The sequence below is a fragment of the Rhinatrema bivittatum genome, chromosome 5 (genome assembly GCF_901001135.1).
Source record: "Rhinatrema bivittatum chromosome 5, aRhiBiv1.1, whole genome shotgun sequence".
Classification (NCBI taxonomy): Eukaryota; Metazoa; Chordata; class Amphibia; order Gymnophiona; family Rhinatrematidae; genus Rhinatrema; species Rhinatrema bivittatum.
In genome coordinates, this window is record NC_042619.1 from 360,186,421 (window position 1) to 360,213,866 (window position 27,446).

Sequence of the window (27,446 nt, forward strand, 5' to 3'; positions counted from 1 at the left end):
GGATCGCCAGGACTTAGGAGTCTTCACCCTGGAAGCCCGAGGTCCCCCCAGGAGGAACCCGTAGAGACCCGGGCCGCTGGGACTTAGGCGAAAAAAAACAAGAACCCAGTCAGGAATACGAACCGGAGTCAGGACAGGAGGCAAGCAGGCTGAAGATGGAGTCACGGACCGGAGTGGGAACAGATAGCAATCAGACAGATGAAGAATCAAAATGACTAGCAGGAACTCAAGACCCAGATATCAGGCAGTAATCAGAACCAAGCAGGCAGGCAGGCAGAAATCTGATGACAGACAGCAAAGGTCAGAAACCAGACGACAAACGGCAACAAGCTATTCAGTCAAAGATTCTTGTTGCAAGGCAACGTACAGTTCCTGGAACTTGTTTTAAAACTCCTACCAGCCTCTGATGTCATCAGGGGGCGTGTCCCTCCTACCAGCCTCTGATGTCATCAGGGGGCGTGTCCTTGTATCGATCCTGCCGGCTAAAACAACGTTGATTCTTGCGGGTTTGAGAGGCCCGGGACCCGAGGGACTGCTGCGCTTTAGGAGCAGGTAAAAGCCCGGTCACTGAGGCAGTGACCGGGATCGCAACAAGAGATTGCATCTATTTCAAACAAATAAGTAATCTAAACTAAAATGATACATTTTCTTTTTAGGTTGGAATTACCTGAAACAAATGTGCCAACCCTATGAAAATCTAAAAAATATTGAGTGTTTTCATTTCAGGAAATAGTGTATGGTATTAGAAAACAGTGTGCACTATTTCCCCAGAAAAAAAAAAATGCAGCAACTGCTGCTAACAAACTGGGGCTGATCTGACTGGGCTGAACCAAGTCCAGCAGGATCTCTCCAGGCCCCTCCACCCTAGAATTCTGTACCCTAGAAATCTGCCATGGCTGGGTACTTCCCCAGCACATACTTATCCCTTCTGTATGGGTTCAGGTACAAGACAGAGGCAAAACTCACTCACTCCTACCTGCCAGACTCCTTTTAAAAATGGTGCTGACTAGTCCTGATGTCAAAATGTGCCACTTTCAGTGCCAACCAGCAACATTTTCTTGTAAGCTGTATAAATATATGACCGTGCAAGAAAATGGTGCCGGCCAATTCTGACTCTGGCACTGTATTGACATCATACTCAGCACCATTCTGAGGGCTGGCCGGTACCATTTTAAAAGGATTCTGACAGGACAGGATTAAGTGGGGATTGATCCTGCCCCTTTTTTTTTGTGCCAGGATTCCCATGAAAGGGGGAAGTAAGGACCAGGGAGGTACCCAACCCAGGCAGAGATCTGCAGGGGTCGAGAGTGGTGGTTAGAGAGGCACAGGGAAACCCAGCCAGGTATGCCCAAGACTGGTGTCTTGGAAGGGGTGGGAAGCTAAGGGAGGCTCTGTGAAGGAACCGGGTGATGGGGGATTAATGGGCCCTGTTTTGATTTATTCTTTTGTTAAGGGGGTATGTTTGTTTGTTTAAAGTTTATTTTGGTTCAGCAAACATGCCAAACTGAAATAAACATTAAAACAAAATGGGAAAAAAAAGGAAAACAATTCCAAACAAAAAATTATTGGCTGCACATCCCTAACCTGTATATACAGTATATTTACCCTTTGAACTTGTCATGGGTAAAACCTTTCATGGACTTTTGCATCTGTTTTCTGTGCTGGTAAATTTTCTATGGAAAAAGTGTACATAGACTTGAAAATATAAGCCCAAATTTTCAAAGCCTGTCGCATGCAAAAACCAGGGGATACACGTGTGGCCAGGCCGTGAGCACATCCTGAAGGGGAGCAATCACTTTACCTGCATAAATAATTTTGAAAATTTTCCTTAAAACTCGAGATTCAAGATTCTGAATGTTCAGAAAAGGTAAACGTGACAACATTGACTGCATTCACTTTTAAAATGGCATTATTGATAGAGAGATCTCCTCATGGGGCAAGTACCTTGCAATCAGTGCCCCTAGCCTTCTGCAACTGAGCCACCATGTAAGAAACCGCATAATTAGCCTCCTAATTCACAATCTGCCACAGAATGCAGAGCAAGTAAGTTAATCAACATTCCTGAAAGCTTTCACACCTCTCTATTCAATATTTTTATCAAAATTGCAGGATGCTTGCCTGCCTTCAGTCTCTACTCCCTCTCTGCTCCTGCTCCAGCTTCTCCCCTTGCAAACAGTCTGCAGTAGGGATGTGAATCGTTTTTTGACGATTTAAAATATCGTCCAATATATTTTAAATCGTCAAAAATCGTTAGAGGCGATATATAATAGGAATTCCCCCGATTTATCGTCAAAAATCGTAAATCGGGGGGAAGGGGGAGGGGAAAGGGGAGGGCGGGAAAACCAGCACACTAAAACAAACCTGAAACCCACCCCGACCCTTTAAAATAAATCCCCCACCCTCCCGAACCCCCCAAAATGTCTTAAATTACCTGGGGTCCAGTGGGGGGTCCCGGTGTGATCTTCCACTCTCGGGCCACGGGTGCGTTGATAGAAATGGTGACAGGGCAAAGGTAGCGCCGGCGCCATTTTGGTTCCTGTCCCCTGACGTCACGAGCGTAGGAGATCGCTCCCGGACCCCCGCTGGACCCCCAAGGACTTTTGGCCAGCTTGGGGGGCCTCCTGACCCCCACAAGACTTGCCAAAAGTCCAGCGGGGGTCCGGTAACGACCTCCTGCACTTGAATCGTGTTGCCGTAATGAAAAATGGCGCCGGCCATACGGCCGGCGCCATTTTGCAATACAGCAATATGGCCATACGGCCGGCGCCATTTTGCAATGCAATGCAATGGCCGCCGGTGCGCGTAAAGCCCCGGGACGCGCATAAGTCCCGGGGCTTTCGAAAAGGGGAGGGAGGGGGCGTGTCCGGGGGCATTCCCGAAACGACGCAGCGTTTCGGGGGCGTGCCGTGGCGTTTCGGGGGCGGGCCCGGGGGCATGGTGCCGGCCCGGGGGCGTGGTCGAGGCCTCCGGACCAGCCCCCGGGACCGGAGGACGGAGCGGGGCTGCCGGCCAATGCGCGCAAAGTTGGGGGGGGGTTTAGATAGGGCCGGTGGGTGGGTTAGGTAGGGGAAGGGAGGGGAATGTGGGGGGAGGGCGAAGAAAAGTTCCCTCCGAGGCCACTCCGAAATCGGAGCGGCCTCGGAGGGAACAGGCAGGCCGTGCTGGGCTCGGCGCGCGCAGGTTGCACAAATGTGCACCCCCGCGTGCGCACCGACCCCGATTTTATAAGATACGCGCAGCTACGCACGTATCTTATATAATCCAGCGTACTTTTGAAGATCTACCTCTTAGAGAATAGCCACTGCCATTAGCAATGGTAACATGGAATAGACTCAGTTTTTGGGTACTTGCCAGATTCTTATGGCCTGGATTGGCCACTGTTGGAAACAGGATGCTGGGCTTGATGGACCCTTGGTCTGACCCAGTATGGCATTTTCTTATGTTCTCATGTTCTTATGTTAAGTGCCCCTTTAACCTCTCGATCATCTAACGGTCCAAGTGACTCCCTCACAGGCTTTCTGCTTCGGATATATTTTAAAACGTTTTTACTGTGAGTTTCTGCCTCTATGGCTAACTTCTTTTCAAATTTTCTCTTAGCCTGTCTTATCAATGTCTTACATTTAACTTGCCAACTCTTATGCTTTATCCTATTTTCTTCTGTTGGATCCTTCCAATTTTTGATAAAAGATCTTTTAGCTAAAATAACCTCTTTCACCTCACCTTTTAACCATGCCGGTAATCATTTTGCCTTCCTTCCACCTTCCTTAATGTGTGGAATACATCTGGACTGTGCTTCTAGGATGGTATTTTTTAACAATGTTGATGCCTCTTGCACACTTTTTACCTTTGTAGCTGCTCCTTTCAGTTTTTTTCTATTTTTCTCATTTTATCAAAGTTTCCCTTTTGAAAGTTTAGCATGAGAGCCATGGATTTCCATACTGTCCCCCTTCCAGTCATTAATTCAAATTTGATCATATTATGATCACTATTGCCAAGATGCCCCACCACTATTACCTCTCTCACCAAATCCTGTGCTCCACTGATTTAAATTAGATCTAAAATTGCTCCCTCTCTCGTTGGTTCCTGAACCAATTGCTCCATAAAACTGTCATTTATTCCATCCAGGAACTTTATCTCTCTCTACCCAGTCAATATTGGGGTAATTGAAATCTAAACACAAAAAATCTCTTAATGAACAATCCCACGATTGGAATAACTTAGTATAGAAAAACGTGGTATTTGATAGTTTTAGCCAATCACAACGCTATATAAATCTTTGTCAATATTTATACTATGTGTTTGAAGACAAAATCTTTGTCAATGTTTATACTATATATTTAAGGACCATCATACCACCCCCAGTGCTTACAAGTTATACTTGCACTTTCTGCACTTTCACAGGGTCATGTTTAATCAATTGGTCCGACCAATATCAATGTTCAATTTTTTCTTTTCTTTTTGCTATATAGTAAAAAAGGCAACTTTCCTTATTCTCGGGGTTATTAGTCCCAGGGCTGTCGGAGGCACTTGTCCGACGCGCGCGTTTCGCCAAAGCTGCTTCAGAGACATCTGTTTCCGGCTCTCCAGGTCCAGCACTTCCCCTCACTTAACGGGGTATCTAAACAGCATTTGTTTCTTCCCAAATGCTGCAAAGGTCCATGAATTTTTCTGAGATAAAAAAGGTCATGGTTAAGAAATCTTTTAAATTGAAGCGATATATTATTCAAACAACATTTAACGATGTGCTTTTGCAAGTGGAAAAAAGAACAGAATAATCTAACTCACCGGACACCGACGCCTTCTCCCTGCTCAAAAATTTCAGCAGTGAGGCGGCTCGGGCCGGTCTGGTTTTTAAATGCAGTGGTGGTTTGCCTTCACCTGATAGTCAATTCGTTTCTGATTTCGGCGGGCAATCACCAAAAATGGAACCACTCAATGTCCTTATTCAGGCCACCAGGGATGACTGATTTCAATAAAAAAATCCACTTTTGCTCACATTGTCTTAATGTTTGAATACGATTCCCGCCCCGCCAGTGTTGATTAACAATTTCAAGCACAGTCCATTTTATATCATCGAACTCGTGTTTACATTCCTTAAAATGGGAAACCAAAGGTTCCTCCACCCGGTTAGTGTTAATGCAACATTTATGTTCGGTAAGGCGAGTCTTGATTTTCCTTTTAGTCATGCCCACGTAAATTAAGGAACATGGGCAGAAAATTGCATAAACAGCGTGGGTCGAATGGCAGGAAAATTCAGGCAGCATAATTGATTTTCCCGATGCTGTGGTGATGTGAGTCTGGGATGATTTCAATGGACAGAATTTGCATTTAGCGCAAACTTGAAGTAAATCAACATTTATTGCAGGTTTTGAGCAGTTTGAACGTACAACGTGGTCTCGGATGTTTTTGCCTCGAGAGTATGCAATTCGTAAGGGTTGATTGAATAAGGGGTGGATTTGCTGAATAATCCTCCAATGAACTCTCATGGCTCTACTGATAGGGGCTGAGAGCACTGTGTGCTTCAAGACCACAGTCTGTGGGTTCAATCCCAGCTCTGAATTTTTTGGTAAAAACAAATATTCTCTGTTGGAATAAAGTGCACGCCGATATGCCTTCTTAACACACTGAGTTGGATAGCCACGTTGTAGGAAACGGTCAGCCATTTCCTTCGCTTGGATCTTAAAGTCATCACGATCCGTGCATAATCTCCTTAATCTGAGGAACTGGCCCACAGGAAGATTAGTTTTGAAACTAGTTGGGTGGAAACTATCAAAACGAAGCAAATTATTGCGATCATTCGGTTTCCGGTATATGGATGTGGCTAGAGTGTGATCATTTCGCTGGATCAATATGTCCAAGTAAGCTATGCGATCCCGATGAAACTCCATAGTAAATTTTAGACACGATTCCAGATTATTTAACCATTGATGAAATTCCTTCAATAAAGCTAAAGAGCCTTCCCATATAACGAAAACGTCATCAATGTAGCGTTTCCAACACTTCAAGTGGGGTGTCCAATAACAATTGTCTATATATAAAGCTTCAAATCTGGCCACAAAAATGTTGGCCACGTCTGGAGCCATGGCAGCTCCCATGGCTGTGCCACTAATTTGTAAATAAAAATCACCTTCAAACATGAATGTTCGCCTTACCGAACATAAATGTTGCATTAACACTAACCGGGTGGAGGAACCTTTGGTTTCCCATTTTAAGGAATGTAAACACGAGTTCGATGATATAAAATGGACTGTGCTTGAAATTGTTAATCAACACTGGCGGGGCGGGAATCGTATTCAAACATTAAGACAATGTGAGCAAAAGTGGATTTTTTTATTGAAATCAGTCATCCCTGGTGGCCTGAATAAGGACATTGAGTGGTTCCATTTTTGGTGATTGCCCGCCGAAATCAGAAACGAATTGACTATCAGGTGAAGGCAAACCACCACTGCATTTAAAAACCAGACCGGCCCGAGCCGCCTCACTGCTGAAATTTTTGAGCAGGGAGAAGGCGTCGGTGTCCGGTGAGTTAGATTATTCTGTTCTTTTTTCCACTTGCAAAAGCACATCGTTAAATGTTGTTTGAATAATATATCGCTTCAATTTAAAAGATTTCTTAACCATGACCTTTTTTATCTCAGAAAAATTCATGGACCTTTGCAGCATTTGGGAAGAAACAAATGCTGTTTAGATACCCCGTTAAGTGAGGGGAAGTGCTGGACCTGGAGAGCCGGAAACAGATGTCTCTGAAGCAGCTTTGGCGAAACGCGCGCGTCGGACAAGTGCCTCCGACAGCCCTGGGACTAATAACCCCGAGAATAAGGAAAGTTGCCTTTTTTACTATATAGCAAAAAGAAAAGAAAAAATTGAACATTGATATTGGTCGGACCAATTGATTAAACATGACCCTGTGAAAGTGCAGAAAGTGCAAGTATAACTTGTAAGCACTGGGGGTGGTATGATGGTCCTTAAATATATAGTATAAACATTGACAAAGATTTTGTCTTCAAACACATAGTATAAATATTGACAAAGATTTATATAGCGTTGTGATTGGCTAAAACTATCAAATACCACGTTTTTCTATACTAAGGTAATTGAAATCTCCCATTATTACTGCACTACCAATTTGGTTAGCTTCCTTAATTTCTTTTAGCATTTCACTGTCTGTCTCACCATCCTTGCCAGGTGGATAGTAGTATACTCCTATCACTATACTCTTCCCCAACACACAAGGGATTTCTACCCATAATGATATGATTGTGCATTTAGTCTCATGCAGGATGTTTATCCTGTGGACTCTAGCCATCCCGGACATAAAGTGCCACACCGCCTTCCAGATGCTTCTCTCTGTCTTTGCGATATAATTTGTTCCCCGGTATAGCACTGTCCCATTGGTTATCCTCCTTCCACCATGTCTCTGAGATGCCAATTAAGTCTATGTCATCATTCACTGCTATACTATATACAAGCATATACAAGCATACTCTGAACAACTCTCCTCCTTCCCCTAACGCCTCCCTCCTCCCACGATTTCTTTCCCCCCTGGCCTTCGCGACACTACTGTAAATAGTATTACTCTTGTTAAATCATGTATAAGTAGGGATGTGAATCATTTTTTGACAATTTAAAAAAATCGTCCGATATTTTTTAAATCAAAAATCGGTACAGTGCCATCGTAAAGATGGCCGGCGCCATCTTTAAAGATGGCGCCGGCCATCCAGTGCTCCTACCATGTGACAGGGGCCGGCCAATGGCACGGATACCCTGTCACATGTAAAAAGTTTGGGGGGGGTTCGGGGGGTGGGGGAAGGTAAGGGGTCAATTTTAAAGGGTCAGGCCTCACTAAAAAAAAATTTACGATGTGAATCGGAACCGATTCCGATTCACATCTCCAGCAATCAGATTTTTTTCTCCCCCCAGCCGAACCCGATCGTTAAGACGATCGGGCACACAATTCACATCTCTATTTATAAGCCTTGTATTTTTTTCATAAGTTGTGAAATGTTCCTATTTTACCTAATCTGTATTATCTAATGTTCTTTGTTACAATGTAAAGCATATCTAATGTTCTTTGTTACAATGTAAAGCACTTGTTGCTGATTTCTGTTTGAATGTGAACCGATGAGATGTTCCCAACGTTCATCGGTATATAAAAACTGCTAAATAAATAGATAAATAAATATACATTCTAATTCTCCCATCTTACTTCTTAGACTTCTGGCATTAGCATACAAACAAGTCAAAGTATGTTTTTTGTTTGTATTTTCATTCTGCTTTTTAATTGATAAGGATACATTAGAATTTTTTAGCTAAGGTGAGCTTTTACTTATAGGCACGTGGACTACTTTTCTTATTATTGGAACCTCACTGTCGGGATACCCTAATTCTAATGTGTCATTAGTATCCTTTGAAGATACCTCCCTCTGAACCATATGCTGCTGAGCGACTGTCGGCTTTCCCCTTTGTTCTAGTTTAAAAGCTGCTCTATCTCCTTTTTAAAGCTTAGTGCCAGCAGTCTGATTCCACCCTGGTTAAGGTGGAGCCCATCCCTTCGGTAGAGACGCCCCCTTCCCCAAAAGGTTCCCCAGTTCCTTACAAACCTGAATCCCTCTTCCTTGCACCATCGTCTCATCCACGCATTGAGACTCCGAAGCTCTGCCTGCCTCTGGGGACCTGCACGTGGAACAGGGAGAATTTCAGAGAATGCTACCCTGGAGTTCTGGATTTAAGCTTTCTACCTAAGAGCCTAAATTTGGCTTCCAGAACCTCCCTCCCACATTTTCCTATGTCGTTGGTGCCCACATGTACCACAACAGCTGGCTCCTCCCCAGCACTGTCTAAAATCCTATTTAGGTGACGCATGAGATCTGCCACCTTCACACCAGGTAGGCATGTTACCAGGTGATCCTCATGCCCAGTGCCACCAGCCACCCGGCTGTCTACATTTCTAATAATCAAATCAACAACTATGATGGCTGACCTAACCCTTCCCTCCTGGGCAGTAGCCCATGGAGACACATCCTCTCTGTGAAAGGACAATGCACCACCTGGAGAGCAGGTCTTTGCTACAGGATCCTTTCCTGCTGCACTAGGTTGATGCTCTCCACTCATGAGACCTTCTTCCTCCAAGGCAGCACCAGGGCTGCCAGTCTGAAGTTGGGACTTGACTACTATGTCCCTGAAGGTCTCATCTATATACCTCTCTGTCTGCCTCAGCTCCTCCAGGTCTGCCACTCTAGCCTCCAGAGATTGAACTCTTTGCATTGCATGCACATGTACAATTTCTCACCAATGGGTAAAATATCATACATGTGAAACTCGATGCAAAAGACTGGGAAGCCCCCCTCTTGCTGCTGGACTGCTGCCTTCATCTCAAATTTGATCAGTTCCTAGTTAAGTTTTAGGTTGCTATGGGAGTAGGAATGTGTCTAATTAGCATCCTTTAATCGTATTAGTGAATTCACTATATGTAGTGGCCTACTAGGGAATGATCATACTCTCAATATGGTGTGGGGAATTCGTGAAGTGAAGTTAAAAGGCTGATTTGTTTTTGTTTTTTGGTTTTTTTTAATTGTGAAAGTGGCACCTGCCTATAAATTAAAGGATGAGCTAAGGGGGTGGGTGGGTGAGGGGTGGGATGATTAGAAAATACAAACACTCTAACTTCTGTTTATTTGCTGCCTTATTGACTATTAAAAGCACAAATACGCAAACACACTAAATAATATTCCCCAATAGTTAACTTCGCCCGAATACTTAAAAAAAAAAAAATTCCCAAGCAAAACTTACAAATTCCTTTCAGTGATCCTCTCCTCTCAGTGCTCCCACTGGATTGTCAGTAAGAAATGAAACAAAAAAAAATAAGTAGATAAGAAGGGGTTAGGGGTCAGGGAGGAGAGGGGAAGAGGGAGGAAGATTATGTCGGCAGGGGGAGAGGTAGGGAACTAGAGGAGGCCCAATTGTATCACCATGCGTCTTAATCAAAACTTTGGCTCCCCCAGTGCGTGGTACAAGCACATGCATGCGCGGATTTCGCATGTGCACGTGGATATCGTATTTAATAACACGTGCACACTGACGCGCATGGGTTATAAAATAGCTGCATCCATGTGCGCGCATGCGCTCCTTTGAAAATTGACCCCATGAGCATATTTTTTTGGATGCAGACTTTACACTTAATGCAGCAAGTTTTGTGCACAAAACATTTACCCATAACCTAGCCAGCTAAGACGAAGCTTTATGTTTTCCCAAACCTAATCAGCTATAACATAGGTGTCTTAAATCTAGCGCTCTCTGATTCCAAGGGCTCCGATGTAATGAGATGTGCTGGGCTGTGAACACAGCTTTATCATTCAATATCGGGTTAATTTTCAAAGGCCCAAACATGTAAAAAGTGGGATTTACGCTCACAAGTGCCGGGCCTCTCTAAAGGGGCAGGCCAGGGGCGGGGTCTGGGCTGAGAGGGGCAGGGTGGGGTGCAGGCCAGGACAGCACCATTCTATGCTGTTCCAGAGAAGCGTGTGCGAGCAGAGGAGCAGTAAAGTAATTAAACAAATAAAAGTAAGTAGATAGGAAGTGGTTAGGGGAAGAGGGAGGAAGATTATGTGGGGGCTAGGGAACTAGAGGAGGCCCAATTGCATCACCATGTGTCTTAATCAAAATTTTGATTCCCCCCACAGTGCGCGCTACCTGCACATGTGTGTGCGGATTTTGCATGTGTGTGCGGATATCGTATTTCATAACACGTGCACTCCAACCCGCGTGGATTATAAAATAACTGTGTCCATGTGCGCGCATGCGCTCCTTTGAAAATTGATCCCATTGCACATTTTTTTGGATGCAGACTTTACCCTTAATGCAGCAAGTTTTATGAACAAATCATTTACCCATAAACCATTGCAAAACTGTGAGCACAAATTAGCGCTCTCCCATTTAAATCTAATATAATAAAGGCATTAGCTATTGCTCCCTATGGCAAAGAGGTGCATAGGCTTAATTCATGGTTTTTTTACTGCTGGAAATTTAACTCCTAATCTGGGCTACAGTAAAGTTACTTGGGCTAGTGCACTGAACCCAAAGTTCATGCTGCAGGTCCTATATTCAGAATTTATGTACATATGACACAGTTTGTGCACGAATCAAGTTTTCTGCATATAAACATGTTTTAGCACAAAGAATATGCATTATACACATTTTTAAATGCACAAATTGTGCTTTGTGTGCATAAATCTTGGTTTACGCACAGAAGACATTTGTGCACTCAGGGACAGAAACTTTCAAATGGGTGCACAGACACATTAATGTGCATATGTTATAAAATATCATAGACGTGCATATGTGTGCACCCTGCAACTGGACACGCAGAGCTGTGCACAGCCAGGTCTGAGCCATGTAAGTGGGAGACTATTATAACCAGTGCACAGCCACACCATAAACAGTTTCACCAGTTCGTCCACCAGTTCGCCCCATGAAGAGCTATGTCCTCTAATCCCCCCCCCCCCCCCCCCAGTTTTATAGCCCGCACTGCTCCCGTTTACCCCAGACCCTTTAAACCCTCAGAAATGGCTGTTTTTTTAAAAAGTTACACTTCTTCCATAGCAGAAGTAAACTTACACGCACTGTACCTCGGCCCTCATTTAGGTGCAAAAGTTAGTTCCTAGCTCACCCAGTCAAAAGATAGGACTGTTATGGTTTTGAGGTGTTAGAGTGGATTTTTTGGCACTGCGGTGATGGCCACTCCCACAGAGAGGAGCCCCGTGAGGAAACGCAGTACTAGGCTAGACTCTATCCACTCAGACACAGAGAATTTGTATTTATTATACAGCTTGTTGGTACTGCCCGGAGAGCGGGCAGCAGTGAGGTAACCAGAAGCAGTAGTCCAGGGCTCCTCAGCAGAGGAGACCAGTTCCACACTCGAATAGATAATAGGCAGCGCAGGGTAGCAGAGGAAGGTCCCGGATGCAGACTCTGAGTGCTGAAGCTGAAGGTGAGACAGACTGAAAGGGTTAGTACTCACTGAAGTAGATAACTGTATTGATGAAGCTCCTGGCAGGCAGAAGTAGTATAGATGCAGGCACCAGAGTAGGGAGAGCAGGCCCTCGAGGAGCGAGTACCCGGTATCCCAGATAGGTACCTGAAAGAGAGCATAAGGGCCCCCGAGGAGCGGGTACCCAGGTTAGCAATGAATTACTCCGAAGGACAGAGAGAGAGCTTCCTGCGGCAGCTAGGAAGCGGCAGAGCAGCTTAGACTGGAGGCATTCCAATCCTTGCTAACTGTGGGCCTCATTTCCTAAAGTATCGCAGGCCTGTGATACTTTAGAAAACTGCGCTAATGGGGGGCGGTCCTGTGCTAGCCGGCAGCAATCGCACCGCCGCCGCTGCCGGTTTCGCACCCAATAGCGCCACCATAGAAGGTGTAGCTATTGGGTGCGAAGTAGGACGCGAAAAGGCCCTTACCTTTTCGTCGTCTGCGGCATCTTCGCAGAGTCGGCCCCGGTGATGCCCCGACTCCTCCTCTTCTGGGGCCGACTCCACCCCGATTTAGGTAGCACAGGCGTGTGCTACCCTCGCAGGCTATCGCAGGCTTCCGCTAACAGCGCAAGCCTGCAATAGCCTTGGTAAATAAGGCCCAAAGTTTGTTAGCAAACTAAGGCTAAATACTAGGATGTGATGACGTCACTCGGAGGGGACGCCCCCGAGGTTCCCGCCATGACATGGATAAAGACGTGGGTGGCGTGCGCACGTGCTAGGAGACCCTCAGGATAATCATGGTGATCACGGTCGCCATTGCCGTTCCGGAGATGCCGGAGAGAGCGGCATGAAGATGCGGCAGCAGCCATCTTCCCAAGGCATGAGGAGAGAGAAGGAAGCCTTCTGAGACCAACGGACGCAACAAGGACTTCCCAAATCCCTAGTTTAATAGCCTCCCTTTCTCCCTGTTAGCCAGACCCTTAAATCCCCGCTGACTAGCCTAGAATTTTATATTTTATTACTTACACGCCATCCATAGCAGTAGCAAAGTTACGCAGCAGGGGACCCTGGCGTGCACTTGTGCATGGAAATACTTGCATACAAATTTCATGTTAAAGTCCCAGAATGCCCACTTCCCACCTTTTTCCCACCTAGACCACCCCTACACCCACTGCTTTTTTGGGCTCTCTCACATGTGCGCATACCGGGAGATATGTGCGTGCATGGGCGCCTTTAAAATCCATGATGCGCTCGCAGGCCAAACATACTCACATATCTCCCAGCTTTGGCACATGCCGGGCTTTTAAAATTGACCTGAATATGTCTTCTGTGCAGAAAACATTTTTTTTTGTGCATAAATTAATATTTTTATGTGCACTAAGCATGTCTTTGGTGTACATTTTTTAGTTGACACAGTTGTTAAAGTGCTGCTGCATTAATATATCATATCTGGAGTTAACTCAAATTTCACCACTTAAGTAAAGATAATGTAAGCTAAAATATGGCTCACACTTTTTACTCATGTTTTATTACATCAGATCCAGGGGTAGATGGCAAAATACCCATCTCCCTCACTTAACCATGCCTCCTGGAATGCCCACTCACTGTGTAGCTATATTTAGCTGCTCTGTGAGGCAAAATTTGCATTACAATAGCCCTATCTGATTGAAGCCTCAATTAGCCATCTATGTCTATTTGAAAATTGACTCCTAAGCTATTGTTAATGTTACTACCTCAGGGTTAACAATAGAAAGAATATTAAGATCATTTTGAAAGGGGAAAAAAAGAAGCAAGACTGATGAATTTATGAATGGCAATGGAAGATTATTGTTTGCCTGAAAGTGAGAACTTCCACATTTTCAGGTTATCCTTTCATGATAATAGTATCTTTATTCAGAGCAAATTATATTGTCAGGAACACAATTAGAGTAATGTGTTGTACTTTCATGAGCAAAGGGGATTTAAAAACCAAGATACCCTTTAGTTAGTACATCATTATTCATTTCTTTAGTTCACATTTGAAGGCATGAATAAAATGCCTGTTCATTAATATGTCAAAGCATGGAATAAACTGTGAAATGTGTCAGGGCTGACACTGTTGAAGTGCTATTGTTATATCCAGGTGGTAATTGAAATAGAAACAGAGGATCATTGAAATGAAGACTGAATAGGCAAACATAAGAATAAATAGTTGATCCCAAAGACAGAAAATAATTCAGTTGTGAGATTAAGCAGAAGGCTACAAACTATAATCCAACAGCACATCACTGCAAAATAAAAGATTAGGCTGAATACTACGTGCAAACCATTGGTTTCCTCATTTTAAGGGTTATTCTTTTACTATCAAGTATCAAATAGTATTGCTGTTTCTTTTTAAATGTCTCACAGTATTTCAAGTTATAAAAAAAATCAAAATGTAACTTAATTTTAAGATTTTTGTTATGGAGTCTCAATTTAGTGGACCCTTGGGCCAACCTGCAAGAGACTGGGAAAGGTATTCAATGTCTCTGGTACACCGCAGGCTGGGAGGCAGATGTTCAGGCAGGATGTAGAGGTGCTCTTCACCCTGGAAGCTGGTGCTCCCCCGGGAGGAGCCCGTAGGAGCCTGGCTGCTGGGACTTAGGTGGGTGAATGATCTTGAGACTGAAGCGAGCAGGCTGATGAGCAGGACTGAGAACTGGAACCAGACTAGAACAGTAGACAGGAACTGTAGCAAGACTCGGATACTGGAACCAGGCAGGAACTGTAGCAAGACTCGGGAACTGGAACCAGGCAGGAACTGTGGCAGGCAAGCAGGAACCAAGCAGGTACTGTAGCTGGCAAGCAGGAACGGAGCGAGTTCCAAAGGCAGCTCACTCCGGGGCACGGAGCATCAGGGAACCAGTAGGTAAGCCCCTTGCAAGGCAAAGACTGAGTGTCCACGGCCGGCTTATCAAGGCCGCGGCGTCTGACATCAGGAACTGGCGGAGTCACCACTGGTGAGAAACGGCTTAGAAAAGCGCCAAAATGGCGCACGCGTGCGTGCCTAGAGGCAGGGCATCCATGGGAGGCTTCCCGGTGGCGCAGCCCTTGCGGGGACACCACCAAACAGGCCACGAACTAGGCCAACAGAAGCGGGAACAGGTCCAGGAACACGATCTGAGACTAAATCCTGTGGAAGTCCGTGAAGTCTAAAGATATGTTGAGCAAAGAGATTAGCTAAGTCAGGTGCAGAAGGCAACTTTGGCAAGGGGACAAAGTGCGCCATCTTGGAGAATCGGTCTACGGTCACCCAAATGACCAAATTACCTTCAGAGATGGGAAGGTCCACGACAAAGTCGGTGGAGATGTGTGTCCAAGGCTCCACCAGGATGGGTAATGGTTGCAACAGGCCCCTAGGCCTCCTGATGAGCGGCTTCTGTATGGCGCAGGTAGGGCAAGAGCCCACAAAGGCTTGGACATCCTGCCTCACCGTCGGCCACCAGTAGAATCGATTCAACAGGTCTAAGGTCCCTTTACAGCCAGAATGGACCCCGGTGAGGGAGTCATGGGCCCAAGTGAGGACTGCTCTCCGGGAGCGACATGGAATGACGGTCTTTCCTCGGGAGGACACCAAGGTTGCTGCAAGGCTCACTTTCACGGGATCCAAGATGTACTGGGGAATGTCAGAAGTTTCTTCAACCTCAGAGGAGCACGAGAGAGTTCTTAGAGCCGGGTCGGTAGCGTAGGGTAAAGTTAAACTGATCAAAAAACAGCGACCACCGGGCTTGCCTTGGGTTCAGGCACTGGGCTTGCTTCAAGAATGCTAAGTTTTTGTGGATGGTTGGCCCCCTCCAACCACTGTCTCCATTCCTCTAGAGCAAGTTTCACGGCTAGCAACTCTTTATCGCCAATACAGTAGTTGCTTTCTGCCGGCGAGAATTTCTTCGAGAAATATGAACAGGGTAGCAATTGTCTAGAATCGGAGTACTGGCTCAGCACAACCCCCACGGCCACATTGGAGGCATCGACTTCCACCACAAAGTGCCGACTAGGGTCAGGATGACGAAGGCAGGTGTCCAACAAGAACGCTTCCTTGAGGACTTCGAAGACTTGGCAACCGGAAACAGGCCAATCCACCGCATTGGCTCCCTTTCGGTTGAGGGCAGTTAACAGGGCCACAATACGGGAATAGTTGGGAATAAAGTGACGGTAGAAATTGGAAAAGCCGAGGAAGCATTGCAACACTTTGAGACCCCTCGGCCGGGGCCAATTCTTAATAGCCACCACTTTCTCAGGATCCATTTGGAAGCCTGTTGCAGAGATTATGTAGCCCAGGAACGGCAGGGACGTCTTCTCGAAACTACATTTTTCAAGTTTCGCGTACAGACTATGCTTTCTAAGTATTTGGAGCACTTGACGGACATGCTGACGGTGTGAAGGCAGGTCCTGAGAGTAGACTAGCACATCGTCGAGGTAGACAATTACACAGGTGTTCAGAAGGTCCCGTAACATCTCATTCATAAGGTGCTGGAACACCGCCGGAGCATTACATAAGCCAAAAGGCATCACAAGTTATTCGTAATGCCTGTCTCTGGTATTAAAAGCGGTTTTCCACTCATCTCCGGGACAAATTCTGACTAAGTTGTAAGCACCTCATAGGTCCAACTTTGTAAAAATCTTCGCTCCCTGGAGCCTATCGAGGAGCTCCGGGATTAGTGGGAGCGGGTAACGATCCCCCTTGGTAATAGAATTTAGGCCTCGATAGTCTATACACGGTCTCAGCAAGCCGTCCTTCTTGCTGACAAAGAAGAAGCCTGCCCCTGCAGCTGACTTGGACTGGCGAATAAACCCCTTGGCCAGATTCTCTGAAATCTACTCAGACATGGCCCGGGTTTCAGGTAATGATAAGGGATATACCCTTCCTCGGGGGGTAGGGGCATAGTTCCAGGTAGCAGGTCTATAGCGCAGTCATACGGGCGATGCTGAGGAAGAATCTCCGCCTTGGACTTGGAAAAAACATCCATGAAGTCCTCATAAGGTGCCGGAGGACCTAGGGCAGAGTGCATCAATGGAAGTCCGGGAGGCTTTGGCACCTTCATACAGTTGGCTAGACAGAAAGGGCTCCACTTGACAATCTGTAGAGTATCCCACTGAATCGCGGGCGAGTGCTTCTGTAACCACAGCAACCCTAGCACCACAGGGTGGACAGCCTTATCCAACACTAGGAAGGCTATCTCCTCCGAATGGATCGCCCCGGTGCGGACAGTAATGGGTGCCGTGGATACCACGATAGGTCCTGGAAGGAGTGTCCCCTGGATGGAGGTAATTCGTAACGGGACCTCCTGTCTATGCGTAGGAATTCGCAATTGGGAGACTTAGTCATGCAGGATGAAATTTCCCTCGGCTCCAGAATCCAGGAACGCGATCGTCTCGATGGATCCTCCAGGGTAACAGGCACGGTACATTGAGGAGCTGTAGCACAGCATAGGAGCAGCTCCTCCCGACCTCCTAGGCTTTGGCGTTTTCCGCATGCTCCTGGCATCGTGCCAAGAAATGGCCCTTCTGGCCACAATACAAGCACAATTTCAATGAACGGCGACGTTGCCTCTCTTCAGCAGAGAGCGGGGCCCATCCCAGTTGCATGGGTTCGCAGGTGGGAGCGTCTGGACGAGAAGTCTTAGGAGAAGACGCGGATCTCGCTGACATAGAAGCAGGACTGTGGCGGGAGGAGTGCTGCTCCTTGGCCCATTGTCGTAGGCAGCGGTCAATGCAGGCAGCCATCTCTATCAAAGTGTTGAGGTCCTCCGGCAGATCTCGGGCAGCAATCTCATCCTTTATGCGCCCGGATAGACCCTCCAAGAAGATGGCCTTAAGACTACCATCCTGCCAACCTACTTCTTGGGCTAAAGTCCGGAATTCCATAGCATAATCTGCCAAGGAGCGAGCCCCCTGACAGAGCTGTAGTAGTTCAGATGTAGCCGTAGCTACTCGAGCTGGCTCATCAAAAGCCTGTCGGAAGTTCGAGATGAACTGTTGTAAGTCCATTAGCGAGGGATCATTGTGTTCCCAAAGGGGAGACAGGGACAGGATATAGACTACTTTCACTTCGTCTGAGGGGAACTGCCAAGGCAACAGGGAGAACCGTATGAAACATTGGTTCAGAAAGCCGCAGCAGGTCCTTAAATCTCCAGCGTAACGAGAGGGTGCCGGCAGCTGAGTCACCGAAGAGTCTTGACCCTCGGGTGCTGGTTCTGAGGCGGACAGGGCCCTGGCATCCAATGGGCTGATAATTCCCCTACCGAACCAGTAAGGACCTCGAGGTACTGTTGTTGATACTGCAGCTGCTGGGCCAACCCTGGCAAGTCCAAGGGGACAGGCGCATCCGCCGAGTCCATGGCCTTGCAATCTGTTATGGAGTCTCAATTTAGTGGACCCTTGGGCCGACCTGCAAGAGATTGGGAAAGGTATTCAATGTCTCTGGTACACTGCAGGCCGGGAGGCAGATGTTCAGGCAGGACGTAGAGGTGCTCTTCACCCTGGAAGCTGGTGCTCTCCCTGGAGGAGCCCGGAGGAGCCCAGCCGCTGGGACTTAGGTGAGGCTTCACCCTTGGAAGCCGAAGCCCCCCTGGGAGGAGCCCGTAGGAGCCCGGTCGCTGGGACTTAGGCGGGTGGATGATCTTGAGACTGAAGCGAGCAGGCTGATGAGCAGGACTGAGAACTGGAACCAGACTAGAACAGTAGACAGGAACTGTAGCAGGACTCGGGTACTGGAACCAGGCAGGAACTGTAGCAAGACTCGGGTACTGGAACCAGGCAGGAACTGTGGCAGGCAAGCAGGAACCAAGCAGGTACTGTAGCTGGCAAGCAGGAACCAAGCAAGTACTGTAGCAGGCAAGCAGGAACGGAGCGAGTTCCAAAGGCAGCTCACTCCGGGGCACGGAGCAACAGGGAACCAGTAGGTAAGCCCGTTGCAAGGCAAAGACTGAGTGTCCGCGGCCGGCTTATCAAGGCCACGGCGTCTGACATCAGGAACTGGGCGGAGTCACCACTGGCGGGAAACGGCCTAGAAAAGCACCCAAGTGGCACACGCGCACGCCTAGAGGCAGGGCGTCCATGGGAGGCTTCCCGGCGGTGCAGCCCTCGCAGGGACACCACCGAACAGGCCGCGAACTAGGCCAACAGAAGCGGGAACAGGTCCAGGAACACGGAGGTAAGGGTCTGGTCACGGCGCTCGCAGCCAGAACCGTAACAATATTGACATTTTTTTTGTCTTCCTAATATGTAATTGGTTCTCTCAGCATGCTTTGGTTGTAGTCTGGGTTATGACATGGGCAGAACATCATCGCTGTAAAAGAAGTATATCCAAATAAGGAGAATAACTTTCCAATAACTGCGTGCGGTGGCATATATACATGTACATGGCCCTGCTTTGTTTTACCATAGTATTTTCAACAGAAAGGAGGCTCTCGAACGAAGGTTAATGGGATGAGAGTGAAAGGGGGAGTCTCAGGAGTAATCTTAGGAAATATTTCTTCAGTGAAAGGGTGGTGGATGTGTGGAATGGCCTCCCAGTGCACAAAACATCATCTCAGTTCAAGAAAGGATGGGATAAATACTGAGGGAGTGATGGGAATTGTGAAGCTAAATTAGTTGGGTGGATTGGCAGACTAGATGGGCATATGGACTTTTTCTGCTGCCATGCTTGTTTCTATTTCTATTTTATAAGCAGTGTGAATGATATATTCATGTTTTATAAAATATGCATAGACTTACCCCCATAGACTTACATGCGAATATATGCAATGCATTGAACATTCATACTTTTCCTACCTATTGTTAAAATTACACGCATATATTTTATGCATAAAAGTAAAGTAAGACTTAATTGTGTAAGTCCCAATTTACGCATGTAAGTGGACCAATTGTAAAACATGCACGCGTTAAGGAAATTACCAATTTTATTAGTCTACCAGTTCAACCAGTCTTTCTCCAGGTCATTGAGAATTTCCTGGTTCTTCAGCCTGATCTCCCCCTAGCACTCAGATCTCCTACCCAGTCAGTACATATAGAAACATAGAAACATAAAAATGATGGCAGAAAAAGACCAATCGGCCCATCCAGTCTGCCCAGCAAGCTCCCACACTTATTTTCCCATACTTATCTGTTTCATCAACCACCAAGTTCAGGGCCCTTGTTGGTAATTGTTTGATTCAAATTTCCTGCCCTCCCCTGTCATTGATGCAGAGAGTAATGTTGGAGTTGCATCAAAGGTGAGCATAAGGCTTAATGGTGCCCTCCCCTGTCAGTACTACACATTTGATGTCACTTATGTCAGAAAATTAGCATGTGTAAAATATGCATGTAAATTGCATAATGTATGTCTTTTATAATAGCACCTTACATGCATAAGTGTTGGTCCCACACTGAAACACTCCTAGACTGTGCCTTTTTTATGCGCATATATGTGCACGTGGAAGTGAAAATAATAGGGACGTGCATTCGTCCTGGTTCGGGGAGCCCAAAACCTGAATGAGTTTTTCCCGAAATTTCGGTAAAAATTCATTTTCGGGTTTAGTGCGCACTAATGTTTAGCGCCAATGCTGCAGAGCGCAAAGCCCTTAGGAATGAATTTTCGAAGGAGTTACCTGCATAAAGTTATCATATATTCACATAAGTAGCTTGAACTGTTTTGAGAACTGGCCGCGGAGACCCGCAACCGGTCTCCCTGTCCTACCCGTGCGGCCGGCTCTGCCTCCTCGGCCCCGGAAGTCTTGCCGCGGCCAGGAGCTACGGTCAATGCGTTCTGCCACGGCCTCTCTCCCAGGCTGCCACGCAGATGCCACGTGCAGGACAGCACGCTGTAGGGCCCTGCTCAGGCCTTCCTCCTGACCCCCGGTTTCCCAGGCGCAAGCACTTGCCACATGACCCCTTTTCAGGGGTCACCACGGGAGGGTTCAGGACTCATCCTTCCAGGCCTCCAGCTATTTAAGGCAAGGCCTGCTCCTCAGGCCTTGCCTTGGCTACTCTTGTCTCCTGCTAGTCCTTGGACTCTCCGTACGCCTGTTTTCCAGTTCCTGTTTTCTGCCTGCTTCGGACCAAGACCCTTGCCTGCCTGACTATGAGATACGCCGCCTGCCAAGACCCTTGCCTGCCTGACTATGAGATACGCCACCTACCAAGACCCTTGCCTGCCTGACTACGAAATTCACCACCTGCCTGAGGCCTCATGTAAATCCAGCAGGCCCCGGTACTCAAGGGCTCAACCTGAGGGGAACGAGGGCTGGTATTTGTGAAGCCCCAGCAGGGTCTCAGGTCTCTCTAGCCTCCCCTGCCGATGGCGGGCACCTGAGGGCTCCTCCCCACTAGTGGTTCCACCCCCGTCAGCCCAAGGATCCACTCCCCCAACATGAACTCGCGTGTTGTCTGCTATTGGTTGGCTGTCAGGTCTGGGTGAATTGGGAGGATTTCAGGTAGAAGTACTAGAAGGGTTTAAACAGCCTGAAGAAGGAATGCGTGAAGTGCCAAACTGGTGATTTCAATTACATGAATAAATTGTAAAATATACTGACTTCTGCATATCCTCTCTCTTTGAGCCTCTTCTCCAATAGTTAATTCCCACCTCTCCATTCCTGATTTTCCCATCTCCTCCTTCTCCCCATTCCTGATCCCTCTTCCTTCCCCTCCTCTCCTCTTATTCCCTGAATCCTCCATTCTCTTCTCTTTCTCCTCCTCTGTCTCTTAACCCTCTATCCTTCCTGCCTAAGATTCCTTCTTCATTTTCCTCTTCTGTTCCCTATTTCAAGATTTTCTCTCTTCCAGTTCCTAGATCCCTTCCTCTCCTTCTTCCCCAAGCCGAATCAATAAGATCCCTTTTCCACTAAAAAAAAATTAACCAGTTAAATAAATATCATAAAAAGACTTAATTTTTATAAAGAAAAATAAATTGCAAATAAATACAAAATTATGCAAATTTGCCACACAATTTCCATAAACCTTTGAGAAGTCTCCCACAGCATTTGTCAACGTTTGTCCAGGAACCTTGAAAAATCTGCCACAGGAAACCAGGGGCTATGGGTGTAGGCAGCATGATCCTTTGAAGGCTAGAAAAATATATGATTTTCTGGACAATCAAAATATACAGATTAGCCTGTTTCCCAATTCAAATGTATGTTAACATCTTCCATGGCCTCACCTATGGATAGGGAATCCACACTCAGTACCAGGATGTGGATTCTCTGATGGGGAGAAGGATTAACCTCCAAGACCCAAGGTGTTGGCTGTGTATTTTATCTGTAGTATGCCAACAAATAATCAGTACTCTTTGCTGGTATTCCAACATACAACTTTATTGATTCAATTCTGCAACAGAAACCATTTGGCACTTTATTCATTTCTTTCTGGTTGCATTCATATTATATAACTGAGTTATCAAATACAATTGTGTGTTCCCTTGTTTCTCTGTATTTGGGGTCCCTTCTGGACCCTCATGGATTTTAGTGTCACCCCTATGGTAGCTAGCAAGGTTCTTCTCTTTATTAAGGTTTCCTCTGCATGATCTTGAAACTCCACTCCTTTCCTCTTTGTTGTACCTTATGGATACCCACTCTGCTGCCTTTACTGGGTGTAACTTGACAGTTCTCTTCTTCTCCCAATATGGCATTAGATTGAGACTCGCTCCTTCAAACACTTTCTGCTATGTTGGCACTGTCTTTCATGCTGAGCAATGCAGAGTTGAACTGATAGGTTTCCCAAAAACATGAGGCAATCTTCAACAAAACTTACAAAAATTACTCCCAAGCCCTGTTCTGCATTGGACCAGAACCCAAGAGGACCAGAGGCTTTCATCTAGGACTTGAGCGACCTCTATCCCTTTCTTGGAAAGGAAGGATAGACAAAAATGTCCTTCCAAAACAAAATCACAAACAGGAGAAACAGCTCAACCACAGGATGTGAACTAGCTGCAAATATTTTACCTACTACCTAGAATATCAAGGCTTTGGGCCTGCAAGTCAAAGAGAAGAACAGGAGGTAAAAACTCTTATTCTCTCAAAATCCAACTCAAAAGTCCACATAAAAACAGGCTTGGACCATTATAACAACCCCCCATGTGTTGCAATGTGATGGAAGGGGACGCTAGGGGGCACTCCCCATTGTGGGACGAGATGTGTGTGCCCTTGCGGTGAGATGTAGCCTCATCTGGGACCTGCACAGCCTCAGTGAGGCTAACCACGCAAGGTTGGCCTCTGAGTAGTCCTCCGACCACTCCAAGCCCTTTCAGACCTGCCGCTGGGTAACGGCAGAGGTGGCAGGCTGGACATGAGGCAAAGGTGGATGAGGACTTGAACGTGGAACTGAAGTTGAAACTCAGGTGCTGATGAAGATAGGAGTCAGACAAGGTTGAAGACGGACTCAGAGAAGATCAGACTCAGACGAAGTGAGGATGAGACAAGTTAAAATCAGGATAAAACTCAGGATGGAGAAGACTCCAGATAAGACTGTAATACCCACAGCCGAGGAGGAGGCTGCAGTGGCCAGAACAGCCCTCAGGCTATCTACTGGAGAACTGCCCACCGGAGGCTAGGCATTGCCGGAGTCCAGAGCATCGGAGGAAGGATTAAGACATGAGCCTCCAAGGCAAGGATCCAGGACATCTGGGATGGACTCTCTGGACACTCAGTGAAAGGCAGCCGGGACGGACGAAGCAGACATCCAGAAGACTCCAGACCCAGGAAGTGACAGAAAGGAACATGGAGATCCTCGGCTCTGAAAATGGAGAAGACCCACCAGCACCCTACACACCCCAGCGGGGGTGGTCGCGGACCAGTGGGCCGCAGCACTCCCTACAACCCAGCTGGGCTGGTCGCGGACCATGCTAGGATGGATCAAGCGAAGCCTTGGACATCTGGACAGGACGGACATCAGGACATCAAGACTAGACTGAAGTACATCAGGACTGGGACAATGGAGACATCAGGACAGACAAGACTTCAGCAGAGACGAGGATAGGCAACGTCGAGGGATCCCACGAAGATACATGAAGAACAAGGAAGCCTGGCAGGATCTGAGAGCAGGAGTCCAAGAGAAGACCAGCTCCTAGCAAAGGCAACATTAGACTGAGCCCTTTTGTAGGGCTGGAGAAGGAAGACGCCCAGGGAGAAGTTCCAGGTGGAGCCAGAGGGACCACTCCCTACTGGCCCTTTAAGACAAGGAGAGAGGCGCAGCCCCGCGCCTAAGGAAGAGGAAGCAGGAATACTGCAGGACCATGGATAGCGGCCATGCTGCCGCTGAAGATGCTGAAGCAGGAAGAACAGGCCACAGGCAGGCCCTGATGAGGGAGGCGGCTTCCTGCCATGAAGAGGAGGTCCGGGGGCAGCTCCAGCCACCAGGAAACACCAGTGGCAGCCTCCGGGCCATGAAGAGCATGTGGAAGTCCGTGGCTCCCTGCCGCGGTGAAGAGGACATCAGCGGCGGCCTCCATCATGGAGAACCCCGACACAGCTACTGCCGCGCCAGCAAGATGGCGGCCTCTGGGCCACAGAGATAAGAACGGTGGCAGCGGCTCCTGCCGCGAGAGAGCACGGGTGATATAATTGGACTGTTTATGATAAATTTACACTGTTCTAAAAAGAGAATATAGTTCCACGTACTACAGTTTCAGAATAAAGACATAAAACTATAGAATACAGAAAAAATGTTAAATATATCAGCCAAAAACACAAATAATCTCTAAGTTATTTCAATAATTAGATATTAATGTTCACTCTTGGCATTATAGGCAGTCGTGTTTTATAATGATAATTAACATTTTGTTTCTGCAAAGGGAAGCAATTTGCATTGACTAACAATTCTGCTGACTTTCAAACTCTAGTGATTTATAAACCACAAAAGGCCCACTTTTTCAAAAGGTGGCAGATGCAAAAACTGGAAGATATGCACGTGGCTAGGTCATGTGTGCACCGAGTGCATTTTAGAAAAGGCCCAGCCATGCGCATAGCTCTCGGTACACGCAGAAGTGCCGGGCCATCAAAAAGGGACAGGCCAGGGGCGGGTGCAGGGCGGGGCTGGCTGGGACAGAGCCATTTTGTGCTGACCTGGGGAAGCAAGCACCGGCAGCCGGCCGACGCGCGCAACTTACGACTGCTCCTTAGAGCATAGAAGTAATAAAATAAATAATCTAGGGTAGTTAGGATAGGTTTAGGTGTCGGGGAGGAGAGGAGAGGAGAGGAGAGGGGAAAAGAAAGGAAGGCTAGGTAGAGGGATAGGAAAGTTCCCTCACAATCCACTCAATTCAAGAGGACTGGGAGGCCTTCTTGCGTTGTCGTGCATTATTTATTAAAATCCACCCTTTGCGTGCGTGAGAGGCCACCCACCTGCACATGCATGCGTGGATATTAAAATCCAGCACACATGTGCATGCAGTAATTGCATTTTATAACATGCGCATGGAGCCGCCCGCATGTTATAAAATTGCCGCGTCCATGTGTGTGTGCCAGGAACCGTATGCACATGGATGTCCGTGTGCATCTTTGAAAATCTGCCCTAAGGTTTTTACCATAGGCGTAGAACAAATTAAAAGGTTTTAGGTGCTTCAGGCCCATGGTGTACTCCCAGAAGCTTTGAGTGAAAGTGCAATAAATGAGTCTGGTTCTGTTACCAATTTTTGGAACCGAAAAGAAAGGAAAAGGATTTCCCATCTGTCCAGAATCTCTTCTTATAGACACACACATACTCATCTATTTTTGTATTTATATTTTTACTCTAGTAGTGGTTTCTTATCCCTGCTAGAAATCATGCTGTCTGTGTACCTCCACAATGCTTAATTAGTATTTCTGTATTTCTCAGATATGAACAGGATATCTAGTGCATAATTATTGGAGCTGTCAGAACGTAGCGGTTCACCATGGCTCGGTTGTTAATTTTGGACATAATTGCTTAAAACAAAAGAAAAGAGGAAATTTTTAATAGATGACTTAAAATTAATATTTTTAAATTTAAAAAATGTACTTCCAAATTTGGATATATTGACCTTTTCACTTCTAAAAACTCCTAGTCAGTTAAGCTGACAACAGGGTAATTTTCATTTTTTACTCAGTATTGTATACAGGGCAGGTTGCATGTTTGTCAAAACTTAAAAGGGTTCCTGATGGTGAACACTGTATATTATAAACTAGATTTTGTCATAAGTCTTTTTTTTTTTGTTTTAGAAATGATGCCTAGAAATCAGAAAAGTGAGATAATATGAATATCATTGCTTCTGTATATACTTCAGATTATTGTGTGTAACAAGTGAAATATCTTTCTATAGTAAAATTGATCCAGATTAATTTTTTGGAAATGTAATTCTTTTCATTTCTACTGTAAGGACTTCCAGCAACATTAATAAGATGTCAATTGGTAGGGGAAAAAAAGAGAAAAAGGAAGCCAATGAATTCTAAATATATTTATTTTTCTATTTCAGAAACTTCTATTATATCACAATGCTGAGGGATCCAGTATCACGTTACTTGAGCGAATGGAAACATGTCCAGAGGGGTGCAACGTGGAAAGCCTCACTCCATGTCTGTGATGGAAGGAGTCCAACACCAGATGAGTTGCCCACGTGCTACCTTGGGGATGACTGGTCTGGAGTCAGCTTGCGTGAGTTCATGGACTGTGGCTACAACCTAGCCAACAATCGCCAGGTCCGCATGCTTGCAGACCTCAGCCTTGTTGGATGTTACAATTTGACTTTTATGAATGAAAGTGAAAGGAATGAGATTCTTTTAATGAGTGCCAAGAATAACCTGAAAAATATGGCCTTTTTTGGGCTCACAGAGTTTCAGAGAAAAACACAGTACCTATTTGAGAAAACATTCAATCTGAAGTTCATCTCTCCTTTTACTCAATTCAATACTACGCGGGCATCTAATGTGGATATTGATGAGTGGGCGCGTAGGCACATAGAGGAGCTGAACTACCTGGACATGCAGTTGTATGAGTATGCTAAAGACCTCTTTCTACAGCGCTTTCAATACACCAGACAGCAAGAGCATCAGAAGAAAAGGCAGAAGAGACGGGAAGAGCGACGAATGCTGCGAGAGCATAGAGGCCATCAGGGGCACAAAGGAGAAGAGACATCAGAATTAACTGCTACTGAAGACTATAACAGTCAGGTGGCAAGATGGTGACATTCATTATTCCCATTTAAAAAAAAAAAAAAAAAGTAAATAATTGAACAGAATAAAAACAGATTGACATTTTGTGAAGCTTACTTTTAAGGATTAAGAAAAAAGAACAATGTTACAGTAAAGGACCATTGACTTTCTTTTAATGACTTTCTTTGTCTAAAACATTTCCTGTATGGGACAGAGCTAGTAGAAGAAACTGCAATTTTTGAGTTTTCAGTATGTTTCAACTTGCCAGAATAGTATTTTACATATTTACTACTACTGTGTGCTATATTGGACACTCAGAAAGAACATTCTTTGGCTTTTCCCATGGACGTTTACAGCCTATTCAGTTGGAAAAAATGAAGT

The 27,446-nt window shown here is 46.2% G+C and overlaps 1 protein-coding gene across 1 annotated transcript; it reads left to right on the plus strand.

Moving 5' to 3' along the window:
- The first annotated feature begins 211 nt into the window (after positions 1-211).
- LOC115092469 (heparan-sulfate 6-O-sulfotransferase 3-like) lies at positions 212-27,098 on the plus strand. Its single transcript, XM_029603308.1, has 2 exons — positions 212-300; positions 26,390-27,098. The coding sequence occupies exons 1-2, from the start codon at positions 212-214 to the stop codon at positions 27,096-27,098; spliced, it is 798 nt and encodes a 265-aa protein (XP_029459168.1).
- Positions 27,099-27,446: the final 348 nt, after the last annotated feature.